The 21,752-nt window shown below is 44.2% G+C and overlaps 1 protein-coding gene across 3 annotated transcripts in view; it reads left to right on the top strand.

The window, feature by feature from the left end:
- Positions 1 to 21,752, top strand: part of RNF213 (ring finger protein 213) — a 3,248,263-nt gene that overhangs the window by 3,122,256 nt on the left and 104,255 nt on the right. For all 3 annotated transcript variants that reach the window (XM_069655189.1, XM_069655190.1, XM_069655188.1), the window contains one exon: positions 20,377 to 20,557. In XM_069655189.1, the coding sequence (XP_069511290.1) occupies positions 20,377 to 20,557 (181 nt within the window). The remainder of the gene's footprint in view (positions 1 to 20,376; positions 20,558 to 21,752) is intronic.

Genomic DNA, 21,752 nt, shown 5'->3' with positions numbered 1-21,752 from the left:
GAGGGAGTCGGCGCCGCCCGCTTCGGCGTCCTCATCGGCCGCGGCTATGTTAGGGGCTCGGAGGCCCCCCGCAGGGGGGACCGCCTTGAGTCCCGTGTCGGAGCCCCCGAGGGCGCTGCAGGGGCCGAGCGGTTCGATCGTTGCTGCAGCTGCGGCTCCGCGGCCTCCCGAAGGGGAGGTGGCGTTGAGCGGGCAGGCAGCACGGGGCTCGACGGAGATCGAGGCAGACACGGCGGGGTCGGGGGAGGACGCCAGAGAAGGCGCCCCCCTCATTTTCCAGCTGATGGAAGGAGAGGTACGGACATCCGGTGCCTCCGGGAAACGGCGCCCAGCGGCAACAGAGCAGGAGTGCCTGAGTGGATTGGGAGTCGTGCGTGGCTCATTGACCTCGGAGAAAGAAAGAGAAATTATTGCAGCGCCACCTATGGCTGGCTTTACGGTATCAGCAATTATACATAGGGAAACCCCTAGCAATTCGCTAGCAAACAAGTCAAACCCAGAAAAAAACGCGATGGCCTCAATAAGCCCTACTGTGTCTCAAGAAACTAAGTCAACATCGCCAGAGCCTAATATCATAATTAAAAAAGAGAGATCACGAACCCGCGATGACCCTATCAAGAAAAACTCAGCCTTAGAACTGTCGAATAACCAAGTGAAAACCACAAGATTGGTTAAATCCCTACCCAAACAAACACATTCTGCCAAAGTGCCCCGTGCGGGCCCCAAAGGAACGAGAAAGTGCGGCAAAAAACCACAACGCCCTTTGAAACTATATCAGACTTTTTTAATAGGCACTCCAAAGCCATCCAAGAGAAATGTAAAGAGCTGACAGATGCAGAAATCCTTGAGGCAGCTGACGCAATCACACCACCTAGCAAATACCGTAGATTGTTACAAGCTAAACGAAGATCTTCTATCCCTCAAACAAAAGACGACACCTGGCCAGCTCCGGATATTGATCCGACAAAATGGCACTTCTCAGGCCAAGTGACTTCAAAAATACCGCAAATTACGCAGGAAGAGCCGGGGACTTCGCAGGCTCGAAACCTGGCACTACTACCTATAACTAACCTTATACCAGCTTCGGAAAGTATCACTCCTGCGAAACTTCCAATTTCAGTCCCCATTTTGTGCCCACAACAAACTCTTACCAACGACCAAGAAGCACAGAATCGCACTCAGACTTACATTCGAGAGCAAGTCGAAGCAGAGAGCTCTGTACCTCTTCCAATTATTTCGATTCCACCAAAGCAAATTGGCCCTGCTGCAATTGGCTCCTTTCAACTCTTGATACAAGATCAATCACTGAATAACGATCCAATACATCAACCAAACGACAGTACCAATTGTAAAGACCAGGTACGGACGATTTCACCACAGTCACCAAGTGAGCCTTTAAGACTGATTCCACAAACCCAAGATAAAGATGGTGGATGCCAACATTCTGTCAAATCTAAAAATAAATTACAGTTTGAGAAAACTTTAGATTCTTTCTACTCAAACCTAGATAATTATAGTAACCAAAGAAGACATTCTTCAGACTTCCCCCCCAGAAGACTACCAAACGTCACCACACCATCTACACGACCATTTACTCCTGGGATAGTTAAATCAGCCACTCATCGTGATACTCTTTCAACTGATTCACAACCAAAAAAGCTTGATACTTGTACTTTGATGTCAGCACTATCGATAGCTCTCAACCCATTCATTAAACTATATGAAACAATAGGGGACACACTGAAAGATCATACAGCGATTCAAACTTCAATGCTGAATAAAATAATTTTTCTGGAGGGTTACATCATGGCACTAGAATCAAAGACTTCTGCGTCTACGAACAAACCGAGCCAAGAACTGATTATGGCGCCTTCTCAAAAATCGGCTTCAACTACGTGCCTTATCCCCCAGGCCATCACGCAAACAAACTCAGAAAGCATTCAAACCTCTTCATTTATTGACTTAACTGTTCCATCAACTCTTTTGATAGAAAAAACCAAGCTGACTAAAGGAGTGGAAAAAATTAACTCTCACCAACAAGGATCAGTACCAATAGCATCTTTAACTCACCAATCAGATCCAACAAGCTCAAAAGCTATAGATGCTCAAAAAGACCTTTTCACTCCATTAAAAACGAAGGGCAAAGTAAAGAAAACCTGGGAGGTAAACAGAGCCGAAAGAGTAACATTGAACGTTTCTCCTAGAGGAATAGAAGCATTTCTAAATAACGAGGATATGATGAACATCACAGATCAATCAACTAACTCGAACCAAAATTTGGAAGAAATACCTGATTCTTCTACAACTTCTATACTTCCGGCAGGGAACTCAGATAAAGAAACAAAGACTAGAGAATCTCCATTTCTCACTCTAGAAGAACGAAGATCGCGACTGATCACGACCAATCATAAATCTAAAGATCCTGTATTTGGAGAGTCCTCGGGAGTTCTTAAAACTAATTATCCAAAACAAGAAATTGAAACACGAGAACATTTTTCTTATCGACAGCCAGCTAGACAATCCCATAGATCGTATAGTAATCCTCAAACTCCGTGGCCAAAAGCCCAGCAAAAGAAATTTTCAATAAGAGCTCCCACCAAGGAAGCCCAGCGACCGACCTACAAATCAAAAACCATAAAACACCACATAAAACCTTTAACACGATGGATATTGAAACTAGAACAGATCCCTGGGAACTATGATGAAGTAACATTAAACAGAAGATCAGTTATGGACTTATTCAGTTACATCCCGAAATTACGGTCAGTGAAGTCAGCTGACCTCCAAATTGTTGATCCGAGCCATCAGGGCTCCAGGGCGATTTCACATCTATATATAGCGTCACACGCAACCAAAAACGCCCTGGAATCTGCCCTCGAGGAACTCTTAATAATGGGCTACGATCTCACTGAATCTTCGAGAGAAATCAAAACTCGCAACTACCAATAAAATAAAGATTCCCAGGCATTCATAAAATTAACCGAATTTTCCCAGTTCTCACGTCAAAAACGTCGTTCACCACCAAAAAAAACGACCAATGTCACAGTTTTGGACCAAAAGCCAAACCAGACTGAAACAATCAACAAACTAAAATCCAACGGGTTTGCCAAAGATCTTGAAAATCCAAACCCATTGCCTAGAGAGCTGCCTGGTAGACTGACGCTCCCAAAAGAAGGACAAAAACTTCAAAGGACAGTTCAGAACGAGCCTTATCCTGGGACAGCAAACCCATCTTCAAGCTCGTCCCTACACTCTCTTTGGTCATGGTTACCAAAAGCTTTAAAGTTAAACCAAAAAAAATAGCCATCCGAGAATACGATTAACAGCAACGTATCGGACTGTCTAAATTCAATCGCCCAAGACCAAATAAAAATGTGTTCATGGAACACTCGAGGTTTCCTTCATTTAACATCAGGACCTTCAAATCTAGTAAACTACGACATCGTCTGTTTGCAGGAGACATGGCTTCTGCATCCTCCAGTACTTGATGGCTATGAAACCCACACAGTGTTGGCCAAGAAAGGATCTTTAGGCCGCCCAACGGCAGGTCTTCTGATCGCGATCCGTAGCGGACGAGGCCTTGTAAATTCGCAAAAGCTAAAAGAAAATCATTTTATGTTGATGGTAAAGCTAAATTGGGTCACTAAAAGAAGAGGATCGACTAAAACCTCGACGAAGACACTCATAATTGTGACCATCTATTGGAACCCAGCCACTATTGAAAGTACAAAATTCATCAACACAATAGAACAAGAGTTGGACTGGGCGCAAGTCACACATAAACCTGACCACGTAATTCTATGCAGCGACCTCAACATCAACAGCCAACCCTCGACGAACTCAAAGGGATGTAGATCAAAAAAACCATCAGTGGATCAGAGACCAACAAAATGGCAAAATTTAATGAAGTCTAGATCTTTTGACAACTTGGATCTAGTCTTTCCTGATCCAAATAGACTTCCAACTTGGGAAAGAGCGAATTCAACTTCCACAATTGACTATATCTTCGTATCTCGTTCTCTACTACTTTACATCAACTCCTTTAAAGTGATCAAAACAAGGGAAAGTGATCATAATCTTCTCGAAACTATTTGGTCTACAACCTTACCGATTAATCACACCATGACTCCAGATATAGAAGTCTCTACGCAAGGAACAAGACTCAGAATAACGGAAAAGGCTATAACCACTATTACAACACAATATAAAGACCACAGTAACCAACCCCCTCGGATAGACGTGGACTATTTATCATTACTGACCTCCTTTAGAGTTCCACAAAAAAAAAGAAGACATCAACACCAGACCAAAAACATACCTACGATAAAGTAGTCATGGAAAAAAGAGAGAACTGAGGAGAATAAAAAGACAAGCAAAGAGATTCGATCCCTCAGCCGCACTCGAGACCATCAAAGTGGCTGTTAAAAACTATAAATCATGGCTAAAATGTCACCGTCATAAGCTGTATCAACAAGACGCGGAAAACATTCTCAAGGCCATCACCGGAAACCATGCCAGAGATTTTTGGACCCTGCTCCATTCAACTGCACCAGGAGACCGGCCATGTCAAATAAACGGAATTGGCCAATCGGCCTGGGAAAACCATTTTCGAAATCTTTTTAAGAGTCCAATTACCAAATCTCCTTTGATGGAACCCAACGATACCCCCTGGATCAGTGTGGACAACATTGAGGACATTATAGCCTTAATTAAAAAGTTAAAACCATCACGTGCGCCTGGGCCTGATGGCATTACGAACCTTGATTTGAAATCCCATCCAGAGACCTGGGCTCCTCTCTTGAGTCAAATATTTAAACGCTGTTCAGCCACAAAATCCATCCCGTCTTCATGGACATATGCAAATGTGGTCCCTATCTATAAAAAAGGAGACCGGTTAGACCCAGCGAATTATCGCCCTATCGCCCTCCTGGACCCAATAGGCAAGATGTTTGGGTCTTTGCTGCTAAAACACTTTATAACTTGGGCCAACGATTCCCCGTGCCACGACAAGTTACAAACTGGCTTTAAAAAGAATCTGGGGACAAACGCCAACATTTTGATATTGAGTGCCCTTAAAAGCAAAATCTTGGAGGGTCGTCCACGCCTATATATCACCTTTGTCGACCTCACACAGGCATTTGATAAAGTAGATCGAGAAAGACTGTGGAGAAAGCTTGCCTTATGGAGATGTCCATTAGACGTACTCAACCCAATTAAAGCGCTCTATTCAAACACTTCCATGAGGGTCCGCCTGAATAAGCAAGGCACATTAACAGAAGCAATAACAATCAACAGGGGTGTCAAACAGGGTTGCCCGCTGGCTCCGGCTTTGTTTTGGTCCTATTTAGGCGACTTCCAAGAAACTGAAACAACGATCCGAGCTTTCCCCCCTAAACTCAGAGGAGAACAAATCAGTCGCTTACTTTACGCCGACGACCTAATCTTGCTGGATAACACCCCTATTGGTCTTCAACGTCAACTTGCAAATCTCCAAAACTACATGACGTCAAACAATTTGGAAATTAATGATTCTAAAACAAAAACGATGACAATAGAGAAATTTCCTAAAAAGAAATCCACACTGCTTCTGAAACTAGGCTCAACTATCATCGAGAAAGTCACAAGTTTCAAATATCTGGGTGTTACTCTAGATAGCTCGCACAAAGAAAAAGCAATGCAAGAGTCATTACGTGCCAAAACTACCAAGCTAGCCACACAAGGAAAGGCAATTGACACTAAATATGGCAGATTCTCAATTAGACCTGTAAGAGATTTCTACAAAAGGAAAGTCACTCCATCTTTGACATACGGCGCTGAAGCAATGCCGAACCTCCCACACAATTTATGGCCAAAACTAGAAGCAAATTTCTGGCGTCCAATCTTGGGCCTCCCGAAAACAACTCCGATATCAGTAATCAGACGTGAACTAACTCTCTACTCGTTAAAATCAATTGTGGATTGCAATAGTGTTATGCTCTACCGGAAATGCATACAGAAAGATACGCCATATGCCTATCAGCTGATAAGTGAAGAAATCCGGCTGGGCACCTGTCATATGCTCACTCGATGGGAAACTAAAGTTTTGAACATCTTGGACTCAGTTGCCTGCAATACAGAAGATCTAATCACCAACCCAGTCAGAGTTGTCAAGAAAATTAAAGAACTCGACTGGATCAACACCAACAACCTTGCCTCCAAGTATAAACTTAGCAGTCACCTCCCTCCCTTCTCTAAGAAACTTGACTCCATTCAACCATTTTTGAAACTATTTCCAAACAGAGCGGCCCGAAATTACTTCTTAAAAATTAGATTGAACCTTCTAGAAACCAACAAAATACTGGTGATTAGACAACAATCTTTGTCCAGCTGCTGTCGTCTCTGCAAGTCCACTACGGACAAGGAAACTATACGCCACTTACTTTTGAACTGTCCGGCGACGACAGAAATTCGTGACAGATACTTGAAAGACATTTTTACAAACTTTACTTTTCAAAAGGAAGAAACGTGTTGGAACAAACTGCTGGACGGAGACAAACAGGCACGGCAGTTGGCCACTATAAACATTATGAAACACATCTTTAACGTGCTTCTTCCCACACAGACTAAATGCAAAGTTCCACCGCTCTTTCGAACTAACTCTTTTTCTTTATTTTTACATCGCCTAAAACTTTGTCGGGTAAAGTAATACAGAATAACGCGACCTTCGGGAGTTAGAAACGATTTTTTTTTTCTTTTTTCCCTTCTCTTTCTCTTCATTCTTCTCTACTGCTCTTCGAAATTTTGTTAAAAAATCTATAAAGATTATATACAAATAAAAAAAAAAAAAAAAAAAACAAGTCCCACTTGACGCCAACCCAGCGGCTCCAGTACATCGGAGCAGTGCTCGGCACATCCCTGGGGCAGTGTTTCCCTCCCCAGGTGAGGGCTCATCACATTCTGCAGATGGTGCACAAGTTTCAACATGCCCAGAGTCTCCCGGTGTTTCGAGTTCTTGAGGTTGCTAGGCCTCATGGCATCCTGCATTCTCCTGGTGCCAGAGGCCAGGCTGCGGATGAGATCTCTGCAGTGGGCTCTCAAGATGCAGTGGTCGCAGTCCTCCGGCAGGATGTCGGATCCCGTTCAGGTGCTGCCCTCGGTCGCCCAGGATTTTCTGTGGTGGGCCGTCGAAGGCAATCTGATGAAGGGGGTTCTGTTTTGGCTACCCTGGCCGGAGGTGACGATCGTGACGGACGCATCCCTCATGAGATGGGGAGCTCATGCCAACGTGTTGACAGTCAGCGGTCGTTGGTCTCCGTCGGCGTCCAGACTCCATATCATTCTGTTGGAGCTGAGGGCCATCAGGCTAGCCCTGAAGGCTTTTCTGCCGTCTGTGCGGGGGAAGACTGTCCTGATTCTGACGGACAATACAGTGGCCATGCACTACCTCAAGAAAAAGGGGGGGCCAGGGTCTCTCCCTCTGCGCAGAGAGGCACTGCAGCTCTGGATCTGGGCCAGCCAGCAGGAAATTTCGATCTTGGCAGTTCATCTGGCCGGAGACGAAAACGAGGTGGCGGACGCTCTGAGCAGGCAGAGCATGGTCTCTCATGAGTGGGAGCTGGCTCAGGAGATTCTACTGGAGATCTTCGCCCTTTGGGGGACCCCTCAAGTGGATCTCTTTGCCACCAGTGTCAACTGGAAGTGCGGAAGATTCTGCTCACGGGAATTTCCTCCAAGAGGAGCCTTAGGGGACTCGTTTGTAGTGGAGTGGTCCTTCCCACTGCTGTACGCGTTTCCTCCAGTCCCCGTCATTCCGTAAGTGCTGTGGAGGTTACGGAGGTTTGGTTCCCGAATGATCCTCATTGCTCCGGCATGGGCCCGGAGACCGTGGTACCTGGTCCTGATCGGCATGTCCATCTGCCCTCCACGCCGTCTTCTTTACCGAGACGATCTGCTCTCACAGGAGGGATCATTCAGGTTCTCCATCCAGAGGTCTAGTCCCTCAACCTTCATGCTTGGCTTCTGAAAGGTTGAGGTATAAGGATTGGGACCTCCCTGAAGACGTGATGGGGGTGTTGCTTTTGGCCAGAAGGCCTGCGACAAAGTCCCTGTACCGTTGCTGTTGGAGAAAGTTCTGCGACTGGTTGTAACGCTCACCTGATTCCCACAGAGACGCTGACCCGAACTGGACTGCTACCGTTTCTTCTATCGTGAGGCGCAGGGCCCGGAAGATGCTCTGGACGGGGCTTCCGAATTTGGATTGCCTGGCTTGTATAGCAAGTTTTCTGCAGGTGGAAGAAAAGGGATTGATTACCAGCTGGGGTGGATATGTGTTCCCACCAATCTCCCGTTTCTCACTCTTCTTGACCCCAATTTGGTTTCTGCGAGCTCTCACCTTAGGTATTGTAAAGATGAGCTCTCCATCCTGCTTCAGGTGCAGGGGTGCGTAGAATCCAGTTACGTCACTGGATGGGAAATAGTTGCGGACACTGTGTCCTTTCGTCTCTCCTGCGGTAGCCGTAAGTATGAGTGTCTTTTCTCCACAGGAGCCGGGGCCCAGAAACCTAAAGCTGGTAAGTCTCTTGGTGAGTATTTGTTCTCCGTGCTTAGTTAGTGCTCACCATGTATTCCTCTTATGCAGGTGCTGGGATGTAGCTGGCGTCGTAGCCGCGGTGGAGGAAGGTAAGTGAAAGAAAAGCGACTGCTTACTTCTAATGATTGTCTTTTTCTGCTTACAGGTGCCGAGATGCTGCCGGCGACACAGCCGCTGTCGCGCGTGATGAGGCACGTGAGTAAGTGGAAGAAATGTGGCCGCTTTAGAGCGGGCACCTCTAATGACTGTCTTTTTCTGTTTTTCAGGTGCCGATATGCTGCCGGCGTCGTGGCCGCGGTGGAGTTCGGCGAGGCCACGGATGGGTAAGGCAAGGCGGCGCGGCTGCGAGCGTTTGAGAGCGCTGCTAATCTTGTAACTTTCCTTTGCAGGATCGTCGGAGGTAGGATTGCTGAGGCCGGATTCCGGTAATTAATTTCTAATGCTCGCCTTCTCTTTTCTTGTCTGTTTGCAGGTGTTCCGGGTGCTGGCGGGCGTGTCAGGAGCCAGGATGCAGGAGCCGACTCAGTGAGCGTCCTGCTGCTGATGCAGAATAACGCGAAGCACGTGTATTCCATCGGGCGTGGTTTAAATAGCAGAGAAGTGCTTCAGGTGTGTGTTCTTCCACCGGCCCCACCCAGGTAAGAAAAGAGTTCCTGAATAGAGGAAATAGTTCCTCCCAGCCCTGATGGCTGGGGACTTCAGCCAGACTGGATTGTTCTGGGTAAGTATGCAGCATGGTCTGCCTCAGGTAAGTCCACCCAAGCATTATTACACAGTTTATCAATATGAGCCCGGCGCCTATGGCGCCGGGACTGAAGTCCTTTATGAGCCTGGCGCCAAAGGCGCCAGGACACGGTCCAAAGGGCCCCTGTAGGGGTCTGCTGGGTCCGGTGATGTGGGAGAAGGGTCTGCTTCCGGGGGCGCTGGGCAAGTCCTGGCTCCTCGGGAGTAGTGCTCATGACACTGGTGCAGGTTTAAGAACGTGGATCCTTTTTCATGTGCCATTCCTGTGGTTCTGTCCTTTTTACTTTCGTTAGCCCACAAGGGCCTGCAAGTATGTACCATTAAAGGTTACCTGGCGGCGCTGTCCATATTTAAGCGCTCGTCTGAGGAGTGTTCTTATTTTAAGATTTCTTTGATTTCTCAGTTTCTGAAAGGGCTCACTAATGTTTTCCCACCGTCACCTTTCCAGGTACCCGGTTGGGATAAGTCACCCTTCACGGTGTTTCATAAGGACAGTGTTGTCCTTATGGTTCGTCCTTCTTTTCTTCCGAAAGTTGTATCGGAATTTAATTTAAGCCAGAAAGTCATTCTTCCGCAGTTCTATCCTCCTCCACATCCTGGTAAGGAAGAGGAGAGGCTCCATAGGTTGGATCCTAGGAGAGCTTTAAGTTTCTACATCTCACGCATGTCCCTGGTCAGAGTGGACGATCAACTCTTTGTCGGATACGCTAGAAGGCGTTTGGGACAAGGTGTTACTAAGCAGACTTTGTCTAGATGGATTATCTTGACAATTTCTGAATGTTATCTTCTTGGCGGGTAAGGACCCTCCGGTAGGTTTAAGGGCCCATTCTAGTAGAGGTGTTGCTGCCTCTACTGATCTGCAGAGGGGGGTTCCCATTTGTAACATTTGTGAAGCAGCCACATGGGCCTCGGTCCATACCTTTGTAAAACACTATTCCCTGGATTCTATCCATGGGCAGGACTTAACCTTTGGCAAGGCGGTCCTCTTTTCTGCAATTTAATTGGGCATTCTAAAATTCTAAATTCTTTTCCCACCTCCATAAATTGGTACTGCTTTGGGAGTCTGTCATAGATGTGGAATACATCGGAGGAACCAATCCCTTCGAAGAACAAGTTACCTTCTTACCTTGTAACATTCTTTCGATGGGATGTTCCGACGACATATTCCACATCGTACCCTACCAGCCTGCCCTGTTACAGATTTTCTTTTCTTGTATTGTATATGGTTTACAGAAAACACCTTTACAAATACATTAAGTAGAAAACATGAGGAAAAACAAGAAAAAAAAGATATACATTACAAAAAGATTTCATTACATATATGTTTAAAAAGATACTTAAAGACCCAATAATCCCTTTTTGAGAATGAGAAACATATTACAAATCGATTTAAGAAAAAAGAATTCAGTGCAAGTTAAAATACAACATTGTTTTGCCGATTAAAAAAGCAGCTTCCCTTTACATAACATCAGATCTTAGAGGAAATAACAGTAGGGTTAAAACATTTCATCATACAGATTATCATACAGATTAATCAAAGGGAAGGGGCATACAGATCTAAAGATTTGATAAATCCAGCCACAGCAAGTCCATATTTAATATTAGAGATGGCAAGACACTGAGACCAGATGAGATTTTCTGCCCCCACAATACCCAAGGTATTGAATCTTCCTAAATAAAGATCCCTAGGACCGTGCAAAGCTTTGCAGTCTAAAAAGAAATGACGAGTAGATTCAATTACCCCAGGAGTATGACAAAAATGACATGAACGATCTAAGTCACTGTTCTCCTTCCTTCTATGAAGAACTTCCCTAGTAGGGAGGAGATTCCATCTGAGCTTGAGAAGAAGTGAGCGAAAGGGTCACCTTACCCTTGAAGAAATCTACGATAGGTTTAAAGGAAAACATACCATACTTTTTATCAAGCTTAATCGATTGAGAAATAAGCAGGAGCATTTTATGTCTAAGGGAACGTCTTAATTCAATGGCCGATGGTTGGGCCAGAATAATGAATCCCAAATAGACAATTTTATGTGCTCTGATTATGTTTTCCCCGCCAATTTTCCAGATTTATTTGTTCCCATCTCTCCCCTTTGAAAAGACCATTGTTCGAGTTTTGCACGGGTTAATTTTTAACCCGTTAAGAATGGCATATTCTTCGAGTTTGCAGATGAGCCTCTGTAGGCCGAATTTAGAATGGTCAAAGAGAAGAAAATCGTCGGCATATGCCAACAATGAGAGCCTAAGATCCCCCAATTTAGCATTCACCATGCCTGTATTTCCAAGAAATTCCTCTACATCTGCATGATAGAGGATAAAAAGGCATGGGGCTAATAAGCAGCCCTGTCTAACCCCAATACGAGTCCTTATCCTTCTAGAGAGAGTTCCTTCAAGATCGATCCTGATATGGACCCCTGAGTTCTCATACATTGCCATTATTAAGGAGAGAAGACCTGGGGGGATCCCCCACTTAGATATTTTTCCCCAAAGTCTTGAACTAATTACCAAGTCAAAAGCATTTGACAGATCGATTGAGGCAACATACAGAGAAGCACCATATTTTCCCCAGGTTGAGCTTTGAAGGGCAGTTCAAATAAAACCATTAAAATTGGTTGAGTGGCTGACCCTGAAACCTGTTTGTTGCTTCGGGAGAAGATGTTTTCCTTAATCCAAACGGTCAAGTGGGAGAGAAGCATAGAGGCAAAAAGCTTACAGTCCGCATCAAAAAGGGAGTTTGGTCTATAATTTTTGACCAAAGTTGGTTGACCTCTCTTAAAGATGGGGACAATGTGTGCAGTCTGCCAATTGGTTGGAACATTACCAGAGTTAACAATGTCTTGGAATAACAGACATAATAGTTTTGCACACATTTCTGGTTCCGCTTTGAGAGTATTATTTGTTAAACCATTGGGTCCAAGGGCCCTTGAATTCTTAGCTTTTGCAGTGAGGCCAAGTATTATCTCATAGTCAATGAGGGGGACCCAGGGATCATTTAGATCATTCTCTCCCGTTATACAAGGTTCTAGCCCCTCTCCCCCTGTACCAAAAAGTTCAGTGTAATGCTCTACCCATTGGTCCTCTGGAATGGCATTCAGCTGGTCAGCCACCTTCACATCGTTATGGCTAGAGAAGATAGCCCAAAATGCCCTAAGATCTCTCTTAACAAGTTCACTAAGCATAAACTCTGCGTCGTTTTGTAGCAAACTAGATTTTCTTGAACCTCTCTAATAAGTTTCCGAGTATATGCCTTTTCATTAGCCAACTCCTGATCAAACCTATGAGAATGGGATTTTTAGGGAAACCCTTCCTAAGAGAGCCAGAGATACTGCTATGGAGAGCATTGAGGAAGCTGTCAAAGTGTAAGGTGTTAAATACTGCCAATTTCCACGAGAAAGAAGTATGATTAAACGAGGAAATCAGTTTACAGTTGAGGAGATTAATATTGGCAGGTAACCAACGTATCCCTGTCCCTTGTCCCACTGTTTTAAGATGGCGTGGACCCCCAGCGGGCAGTAACTTCATGGGAAAGGGAGAAGGAAAAATAACTAACAAAGACTCATGGTCACTCCATGAGTTAAAAGAAACCTCAACCTCAGGGGAGAGAGAAGACAAGGAATGGTCTACATAGACATAGTCTATAGTAGACGTTGAGAGACCTCTATGCCAAGTAGGGCGAGATGGGAGAGTAGCATCAAAGAAACCGTTAAGGCAGGTTAGCCCATCCGAGTCCAGAGCGAGATTCCAGAGTTTACCCCATACAAATTCCTGGCCTCGCCGATTTTCATCCTCCCAAGCCAGGGCCAGATCGTCATATTTTGCCTCGGATGAAATGGAGCAGTCAGAGTTAAGATCACCAGCCAAGATCAGCTTCCCCCTTCCCCCTAGGATATGAAGATCTCCATGTAAGTACCATGTCCGTAAAACTTTCAAAAACATCTCGAGTGCGGCAATGCCCTTATGCTAATATACATTGATCAAGAGAATATTAACCAGATGATCAAGGGAAGTGACTTCCAAAGCCAAAATACCAAAAGGCGTATCCGCAATGACCTTACTCCCGAAGCCAAAAGAAGCTCTTAATTCCGATAAGAAGGCCCCCAGAGGCCCTCCCTCCCGAACTGGATTTAGCGTTTTGAGAATGGATAACAAATCCATCAACAGCGGGAGGGGAGAGCAACCAGGTTTCCTGTAAAAACAAACGGTGTGAAGCACTAATCATAAGTACTGTGTCAGTGTTTGTGAAGAGATGAGTACTTCCCCTGGAATTCCAGGAGATAAAAATACATTTATTCGGAACCGGAACATAAGTGGATGAAGCAGGGCGCTTAGGAGAGAGATAATTTCCACAAACCTGAGGTAACCTGAGCCCAGCGTTTTGCATTTCCATTGAATCTGGGCGTAAATTGCCTCCGCTGGTACTGTGCAGCTCTTTCCGGATGGTACACCATTGTAAGGTTTCTCCTATACTCTTCACACCCTCCATATTTACCAGGCGGATGATTAGTTTGTAACAAATGTACTTCAAAACCAAGCTGCATTAGACCATCCCTTTGGGCCATTATTAATTCTAGAACCACTCTTGATTTCATAGCAATATTGCTCATATCTACGCGTCCTTTAGTGGGAAAGAAAATCCTTTTCATATTGTAGCAGGAAATGAGTGAGAGAGAGGGAAGTTGATGGAAGATTTTTCATATATTTCCACGATTGAGACAGATAGGCATATCCTGACCCCAAAGGCTAGTAAGCTGCAAGATATCCAAGGAATCTTTAGCCTCCGCTGAATGAGGTAAAGAGTCCGATATACTTTTAGTAAACTGATTTATAGAATCGGCTTCCAGATCAGTGCCCCTAGCACTCCTTAATATAGTCCTATTTTGGTATGCATATGGTCACAAAGGAAATCTTTCAAACGAATGAGGAGAATTCTTATTTTGAGAGAGTGAGGGGCCGATGGAAGAGCTTGGATGACCATTGAATAAGCCTCCAATTTGCGGCTTAGAGTTAGTTGATTTAAGAGAGTTAGGAACATAGAGACCCTTCACTGGTCTAAATTCCATAACATGCGCCCCCATTGTAGACTCTGTATTGGTCAAATGACCATCAGATTGACAGGATGGAAGGCTCTCTATAGAGGGAGAAAAGGTATTAGGGGCCCCATCCTGAGCCAAGCCTGTAATTGGAATAAGAGCCCCCCCCCCCCAGTAGATGAATTTGTACTAAGGAGCTCCTGAAATAGTTGTTTTACCATGTTGAGGTTGACCAGATTCGCCAATAATGGAGTGAAAGTAGGCTCAGGATGGGTAGGAACTAATGTAGATGAGGGACTGCACAGAGTAGTTAGGGGAGCTGGGTCCGGAACGGATGCCATCGGTTTAGATACAATTTGGGCATCCAATATAGCTGGAGCGATGTTATTTATAGGCTCCAGTTGAGTTGAAACTATTTTTGGAAGGCAGGCAACATGAGTTTCCTCAGCCTGCCCACTATTGCCCACCTCCACCACAGGAATATTATCCTTTAGCATAGAACTAACTACCGAGGGATCATGCTGACTAGGTATAGCTAGAATAGAAGGTAATGAGGTTAGTCCAGCAGAAGCAGCAGCTATATTTGAAGTAGTGGTCACAGGTACTGCTAATTCCACCAGATTCTCAACCCCCTTAGGAAGGGTAAGAATTGTTGCACACACAGGGGCCCTTGCCAGAAAAAGATTTTTAAAGAATTGATTAGTATAAGAATTTATTTTTTTCCTATTCTTCTGATTTTTTGTTTTCTTTATTTGTTGGTTATGATTTTTTTTTAACTATATGAGCAAAGCCCTTTGACTGTACCGAAACCTTAGTAAGGTCAATAGTGTCAAGCGGCTTTTCCAAAATAAGATCAGGTTTAGAATCAGAAGACGGGGCAGTATTGTTTCCCTTAAGTGATTCAGCCATTTCTAGTGTAGTAGGTCCTGAAGGTAAACCCTTGGGAATTGGGCTTAAAGAATAAAGAATCGGCTCCTCTAGGGCTTTCTCCACTAGGGGTTTGGTAGTTGCTTTTGTGGGGGTGGTAGCAAGATCTACATCAGGGATATGACCCACTTGTATGGGCTCAACCTTCATAGGGGGAATCAGAGAAAATTGATCACAGTGAGGGTCAGTAATCCCTGGGGCCCTGTTAATAGGGTCCCCCGGAAAGCTAGCCGTTTGGACGCTTAGGGCTTTCTTGACCGAAGGGACTTCCATAGTAGGTTGGGTTGGGAAAACAGAGTCTGAAGACTATTTTATTATTGAGGAATGATCTTCCTTGATAATTTTAACCAATTCTTCAAATCTATCGAGACCTTCCATCCTATTATAGATTTCAGAGAGTAGAAGAGAATGTGATCTAACCTCTGACCAAATATTGTCATAGAGACTCACAAAAGAACTAAGAACCATATTCAGTGCAGATAGAGTAGGTTGAGTTAATTTTATTCTGTCATCTGCCTCTTTAAGGGTATGAGGCATAATAGACTGGCTAGCATGGTCCTTTTGTGGAGCTGAAAGTAAACCCCTTTCTCTGAGCTAATTTTGCTTGTCTGTATAATCTGGTAGTGGTACGGGGGTTGGGTGCACAGAGTTCACCGTACTAGCATTCAGGTGATCAGTGTGAGTCCTTGTCCTAAGCAGACTGCCCCCTTCCTCCAAGTTCGAAGCTATAGTGGCTGTTAAACGTTCTTCCTGTGCATCTATGGAAATGCCTTGTTTTCCAGTAAAGATGCAACTGTTATTGGCTGGGGTACGTGGGAAAATACCCATCATATTAAGTAAATAAGTCCTATCTTGCAAATGAATTTGGGCATGAGCCATACATTTTTGGAAAGCAGGATCCTCTAAACTGTCTACTATTGTGTGTTGTAGCTTGCCCAAAGAGATAGAAATGGGTTTTACTGATGGAATACAGTCTATCGAGGAAGGAGAAAGAGCCAACACTACAGGAAGAGTAGTATCAAGAGAAGCCTCCATAGCTGCCTGACTCCTAAGTCCCTTACGTGTCATTCAAACCAGTGGAGAACACGAATGGACAAAAGGCAGGAAACCGTAGGGTTTAACAGCGAAGGAGCTCTATTGACGATAAAGCAGAGGAGCTCCTAGAGTTAAAATCTAAGACCAATGAAGTAACGGGCAATTTTAAAATTGCACTGAATACAAGAATTAGCTGAAATACATAAAGTACTACAGCAAATACACTTTAAAACACAATGATAAAATACAAATAAATATGGATCTCTTTCAAGAATAGGGATAGAAATCGAGGGTGAATATAACAGCAAGTATGTCAGTTAATTGTTCCGATAAAAGGGTCAAAGATTAAGTAATAGAACCATTAGGGAGCGTGGACCTTGAGGAGATCCTGGTATTAGGGTAAGGAACGCCTAACAGCTTGAGGAGCGGCCAGAGTCCGACTCTTCCCCACTTACCCTGGATACTATTTAGTATAAGGCTGCTGGAGGAGCGTAGGACCTTGGTCTGGGGTACTCACAGAGACGTAGCACAGTCACAGGTCACAGCAAAACAGCAGCTCCAGCCCTTACTGCCTCCAGGGCTTAAGGCCGCAAGGGTGGTTATGCCTGGAATAAATGCCGGAGAAAAAATGTCACGTGATGAGTCATGTGACCACAGCAGTGTCCGCCTCCTCCAGGAAGCGTTACGAGATGCAGCAAGAGCCTGCACGGCTCACAGTGCTGCTGAAGTATGTGGCAGGCAAGATAGACGTTCCTCTGTCCAGGCGGTCCTTCACAGTTTAACAAAACACAGAATTTCTTATGCGATTGTAGCTTACGTTTCCGCAGGGCTTTCTGTGGTCATACTGGCGGAAGATTGGTGCCACACGTTTTGGGAAAAAACTGAGGCTACGGGTGTCGTACGTCCTACTTATAACATCCGGTGACGTCGGCTCGACGGAGGCCCTCGAGGACAGCGTATCGACGTCATCGACGCAAGACGCAGACGCCGAAAATTTACCGTAGCAGCACAGCTGTGGTGATTACCTGTCATAGATGTGGAATACGTCGTCGGAACATCCCATCGAAAGAACGTTACCAGGTAAGAAAGTAACTTGTTCTTCTCATCGACAACACTCGCATCCCTATATCCCAGGCAGTCAAAACACTTGGGGTCTATCTGGACTCTAATCTCTCCATGATCAGACAGGTAAACGCAATTTCGTCAGCAGCTGCTTACCATTCAAAACTTATCACAGCCTCCAGACCCTTCCTACCGCAACAAAACTCCCTCACCATCGCCAGAGCAATCATTGGATCCCGCCTCGACTACTGCAACGCGCTCCTACTAGGCACGTCAGCAAAGAATATCAGGAAACTCCAAACAGTGCAAAACAATGCCCTGAGAGCAATCACAAGCAACCCCATGAAGGAACGCATCCTCTTTAAAACTCTCGCACTTACTCACAAATGTCTCCATGATGTCGCACCACGATACCTCGCCTTGAGATTCTCAGCGCCCTCATCAAACAGACTCACCAGAGCCAGCTACACAAACCGGCTTGCCATTCCCAAAAGCATCAAAGCTCGCGCAGGCGGCTCAAGCTTTCCGGTGCTAGCAGCCACCAACTGGAACCTGCTCCCTCCCACAATCAGAAATATGGATTCCCACATTGCCTTCAGAAAAGCAATCAAAACAAGACTATTTGTATAACTCTTACCCTTGATCTCACGCTGAGCACCTGATACTTGTAAACCTTGCATCTCCATGTACCTGTCGTAACTAAGACACTTTCTTGAAACAGCGCCACAATGCCTCTTGGCTGCTAGGCGCTTTACAAATACAAAAATAAAATAAAAATAAAATAAAGTGATGATTGATTGTAACAATCATTTGAGGAAGTCTGGGGGAGATAAGGGGCACCCTGCACCTGGCCGACCATTCTGTGTGCTGCTAAGCAAAGTGGAAAAGTATGAGTGGGGTTGGTGCCAACCCAATCACAGTAGACCAAGTAATCTAGGGTCCTATAGTTAGTAGCACCAATGGGACGTCGTACTTTTAGTGACGTCTACAGTAGCTATTTTGAAGGTAGGGCTTAGATGTCCCACCTGACAGTGTTTATCCAATCCCCTTACTACGTTACCATATACAGATATAGTACCTATATTAAAGTTACCTTTCCTGAACCAATAGAAGTGCATGCCAACTTTAAAGCGTTAAACGTCAATGATGAGAAGTTTTCAGTATAAATGTTAGGTTTTTATGAAGTTTGTTGTAGTTGTGAAGAGAGAGAGAAGATCACGCATCCGCTGATATTCATGAAACTCCATGTTTTTTGTACTTGTCATTAAACAGACTCCCTTTGCCAAACCGAGTTGTCATTATTGATTTGGTGTTGGAAGTATTGATCTGCACCACCATCCATATCAAGGGTGCTTCTATCTCGTCTTAAAGTGCTTTTGAGCAAACCCTGACTCTATGGGCCGGTTGGGGGTCCCGGAGTACAAAAGCTAGGAAGATTTGTGGAAAAGATTGAGTGCTTAACATTGGAGAATATGTGGCATAGAATGATATCGGGCCAGGAAGTCCAGCTGACTGCAGCGGTGGTAAGCCTATTAAGGTCTGTACACCTCCTTGAGAAAGGTAAAACACCATCAAAGTAGGGTGAAACTGGAAGGCAAGGCAAGAAGCCACTTCAGATATATAAGAATGGAATTTTAGGTACAGTGCTAAGCTTTTAAAGAACCAAGAAGTGAGGCCCTAGCTTGGGGGTAGGAGTTCAGGTAGGGAAAGGAGGAAGTAACCATTCCTATAAAGGGAGGTGTCTTATCTCCGGCCCGTCATGGACTCACCCAAGAATAGGGGGGAGGGGTCCGACTCCCTGGTGTTTTATTGAAAAATGAAATGTGAAGACTATTTTTGTACTAAATTGTAAAGGTTTATTTCTACTTGTAATAAGAGAATAAACCAAATACAAATAAATTAAAAAAAATCATAAGTTAAGGGGCCTGTCTGTAGTATTCCCTGTGCTTCTGAACTCAAGTTAATGGTGATTTCCAGGGAATAACCTTTTTTTCCCTGATCACAGCAAGCCTGCACCAGCATGCACCCTTCTAAATTAATTCAGGCATCTACCAGCAGCCAGTGTTTTACCCAAGGAACAGAGCAATGCAAATCTGCTCAGGAAAACCGACCGCAGGGTACCTCTGGGGTCCCGGGCGTCTTTGTGACTCCAGGAACACATGCCCTGAGTTACGTTGCCAGTGAAGTCCTGGCCTGGGAATCATCTGTAAAATGAGAGTGATGAACTGTGAGGGAAAAAAATAATGTCCGGGGATTTACTGCGTGTCACAGATGAAGACTTCCATCCTAACCCTACCAATCTGGCCTTGAGTTGTGTGGATCCTAAGGTATATTTGAGCAAATTCAGGCTGTAAGAAAGTTTGGGGAATCTCACAAACCTATTCAAATCATCTTTTGGGAATTCCAGAAGGCCACAAACAGCTTTTTAAAAGAACTTGCATGAGACAGGGCCCCCTCAGTTGTCCTGTCTTAGATGGCTACATGAGCTACTCTATTTTGTTATGCCATGAAAGATAATCATGAATAAACAATGTACTGGTTGCTGCATTTCTGGCATTCCTATTTTCTCTGTTTGATAGTAATCTTATCATAGTATTGAAAAGGGGTTAGAGATACATAAGCATGCATTACTTATAGTAATTCGGATAGCCTAAGTCATTCAGCATATTTGGTCTTATGAACCAGCCTCTTTCCTCTAGATTTCATCCGTACCAAGAGGATTAACGTGACAAGAGCTGAATGTCAGTGGTGGAGATGGCAAAGTCACCACTCACAATCTTGTAAGCTTTGACTACTAAGCTCCATTCAAATGCTAATACACTGCTCCTCTACTGTTCAATAGGAGGGCATCCCATTCACAGCACCAAAGTGACTGAAGTTATAATAATACCAAAATTACAAGCATGAGTACCTTCAATTTTGTGTCTTAGTGCAAAAGTCAAATTTATCTGTGGAACAGTTGGCTCAATATATTGGTATTATACTCTGAAATACATTTGGTCTTTTGTAGGTGAAATCAAACTTCCAAAAGGTTCCTGTGATGCCATCCTGACCATGGAGAGTGACTTTGAAATCCTGCTTCCTCGCCGCCGGGGGCTTGGACTCTGTGCTACTGCTTTAGTTAGCTACCTGATCAGCCTCCACAACGATTTTGTGTACACTGTCGAAAAATATACCAACGAAAACGGAAAGTATGTCTAATCACCAATTTAAAACGTAATCTATGCATCACTGTCCAGAGCGCCTTTGAATTGTATGATTTTCTATGGAGGGAATGTCTCCTAGTTTTTCATATTTCAGAGCAAGGGCGCCTTAAATAATGCTTGTCAGAACATTTAACCTCAGAATGAGCTTGCTGCGTTTGTGTTGTGTTCTTAGTTGGAACTGGCTATGAAAGTGTCTACCATTTTTTTTTGATTTTGCTAAAAAGTAGTAAAAAACAGCATTTGTGAGCCAGTCATGGAATCTATTTTAAGATCAATTTGAAGAAATGGTGGGTAATTTGTGACATAGAGGGCATCGTTATCTTACTAACTTTGAAAGAACAATAACATGTGGAATAGAACAGCATATACAAGTACAATTTCTTTCAATCCGATTGTAAAGAACACCCAAATGTGCTTGTTTTAATGCATGTTACAGATCCTTTCCTTGATAAGGTAATGCTTCTGCAACACTTTGATCAATTCAGAGTGGGCAGAGGCCCGTTATGTCATGTATTGTTTCACATTCTGGTAAACTATACTTAAATTGGGTTTTGTGTTGCATTATACAGATGCACAGTGTTTAATAATTAAATGGGGCTGTTTGGAATATGGAGAAGTAAAGGTAAGCCTTGAAGACCTGCATTGTCCAGTGCGCGCTAAAAGCAGCTCCTGAATATCTGGCTACACCCAGCAAGCTGGTGCTATCTCTAGGCAAGGAGGAGTTTGTACAAAGCGAGCTGCAAATTTAACTTCCCCATATGAAGAAAATTATTATCTTTTATCCATTACATTGAGACCTTGTAAGGTTTGAATATCATTTAAAGGTGTCCTTATCCTCGTATAGACGCACCCCTAAACACCAAAAGTCGATATCACATTCAAATGTTTCTATGCAACTGTTTGTCTGTGAGAGTAAAAGGTAACTGTTGATGTCAAGCTTACCAACATCTAGGCTAAATTGTGCCAAACAATTTCTGACCCTGTTTTTCAATGTTTTTTTTATACCTTTAAGGATTGTCTCATGGAACGCAGACTGTCCCATTTGTTGTGTTAAGGAAAAGCACAATTCTTACAAACATTCAAAGACTCAAAATCATAATAAACTATGTTGTTAGCATTATGCCAGAGTACTTGCCTTGCAGTAAAATCAGACAGTTGCCCCTTTCGGTAGTGGTGTTTG

Source organism: Ambystoma mexicanum, chromosome 3q (genome assembly GCF_040938575.1).
Source record: "Ambystoma mexicanum isolate Mex_15411 chromosome 3q, UKY_AmexF1_1, whole genome shotgun sequence".
Lineage (NCBI taxonomy): Eukaryota > Metazoa > Chordata > Amphibia > Caudata > Ambystomatidae > Ambystoma > Ambystoma mexicanum.
This window is presented reverse-complemented; position numbering and strand designations above follow the sequence as displayed.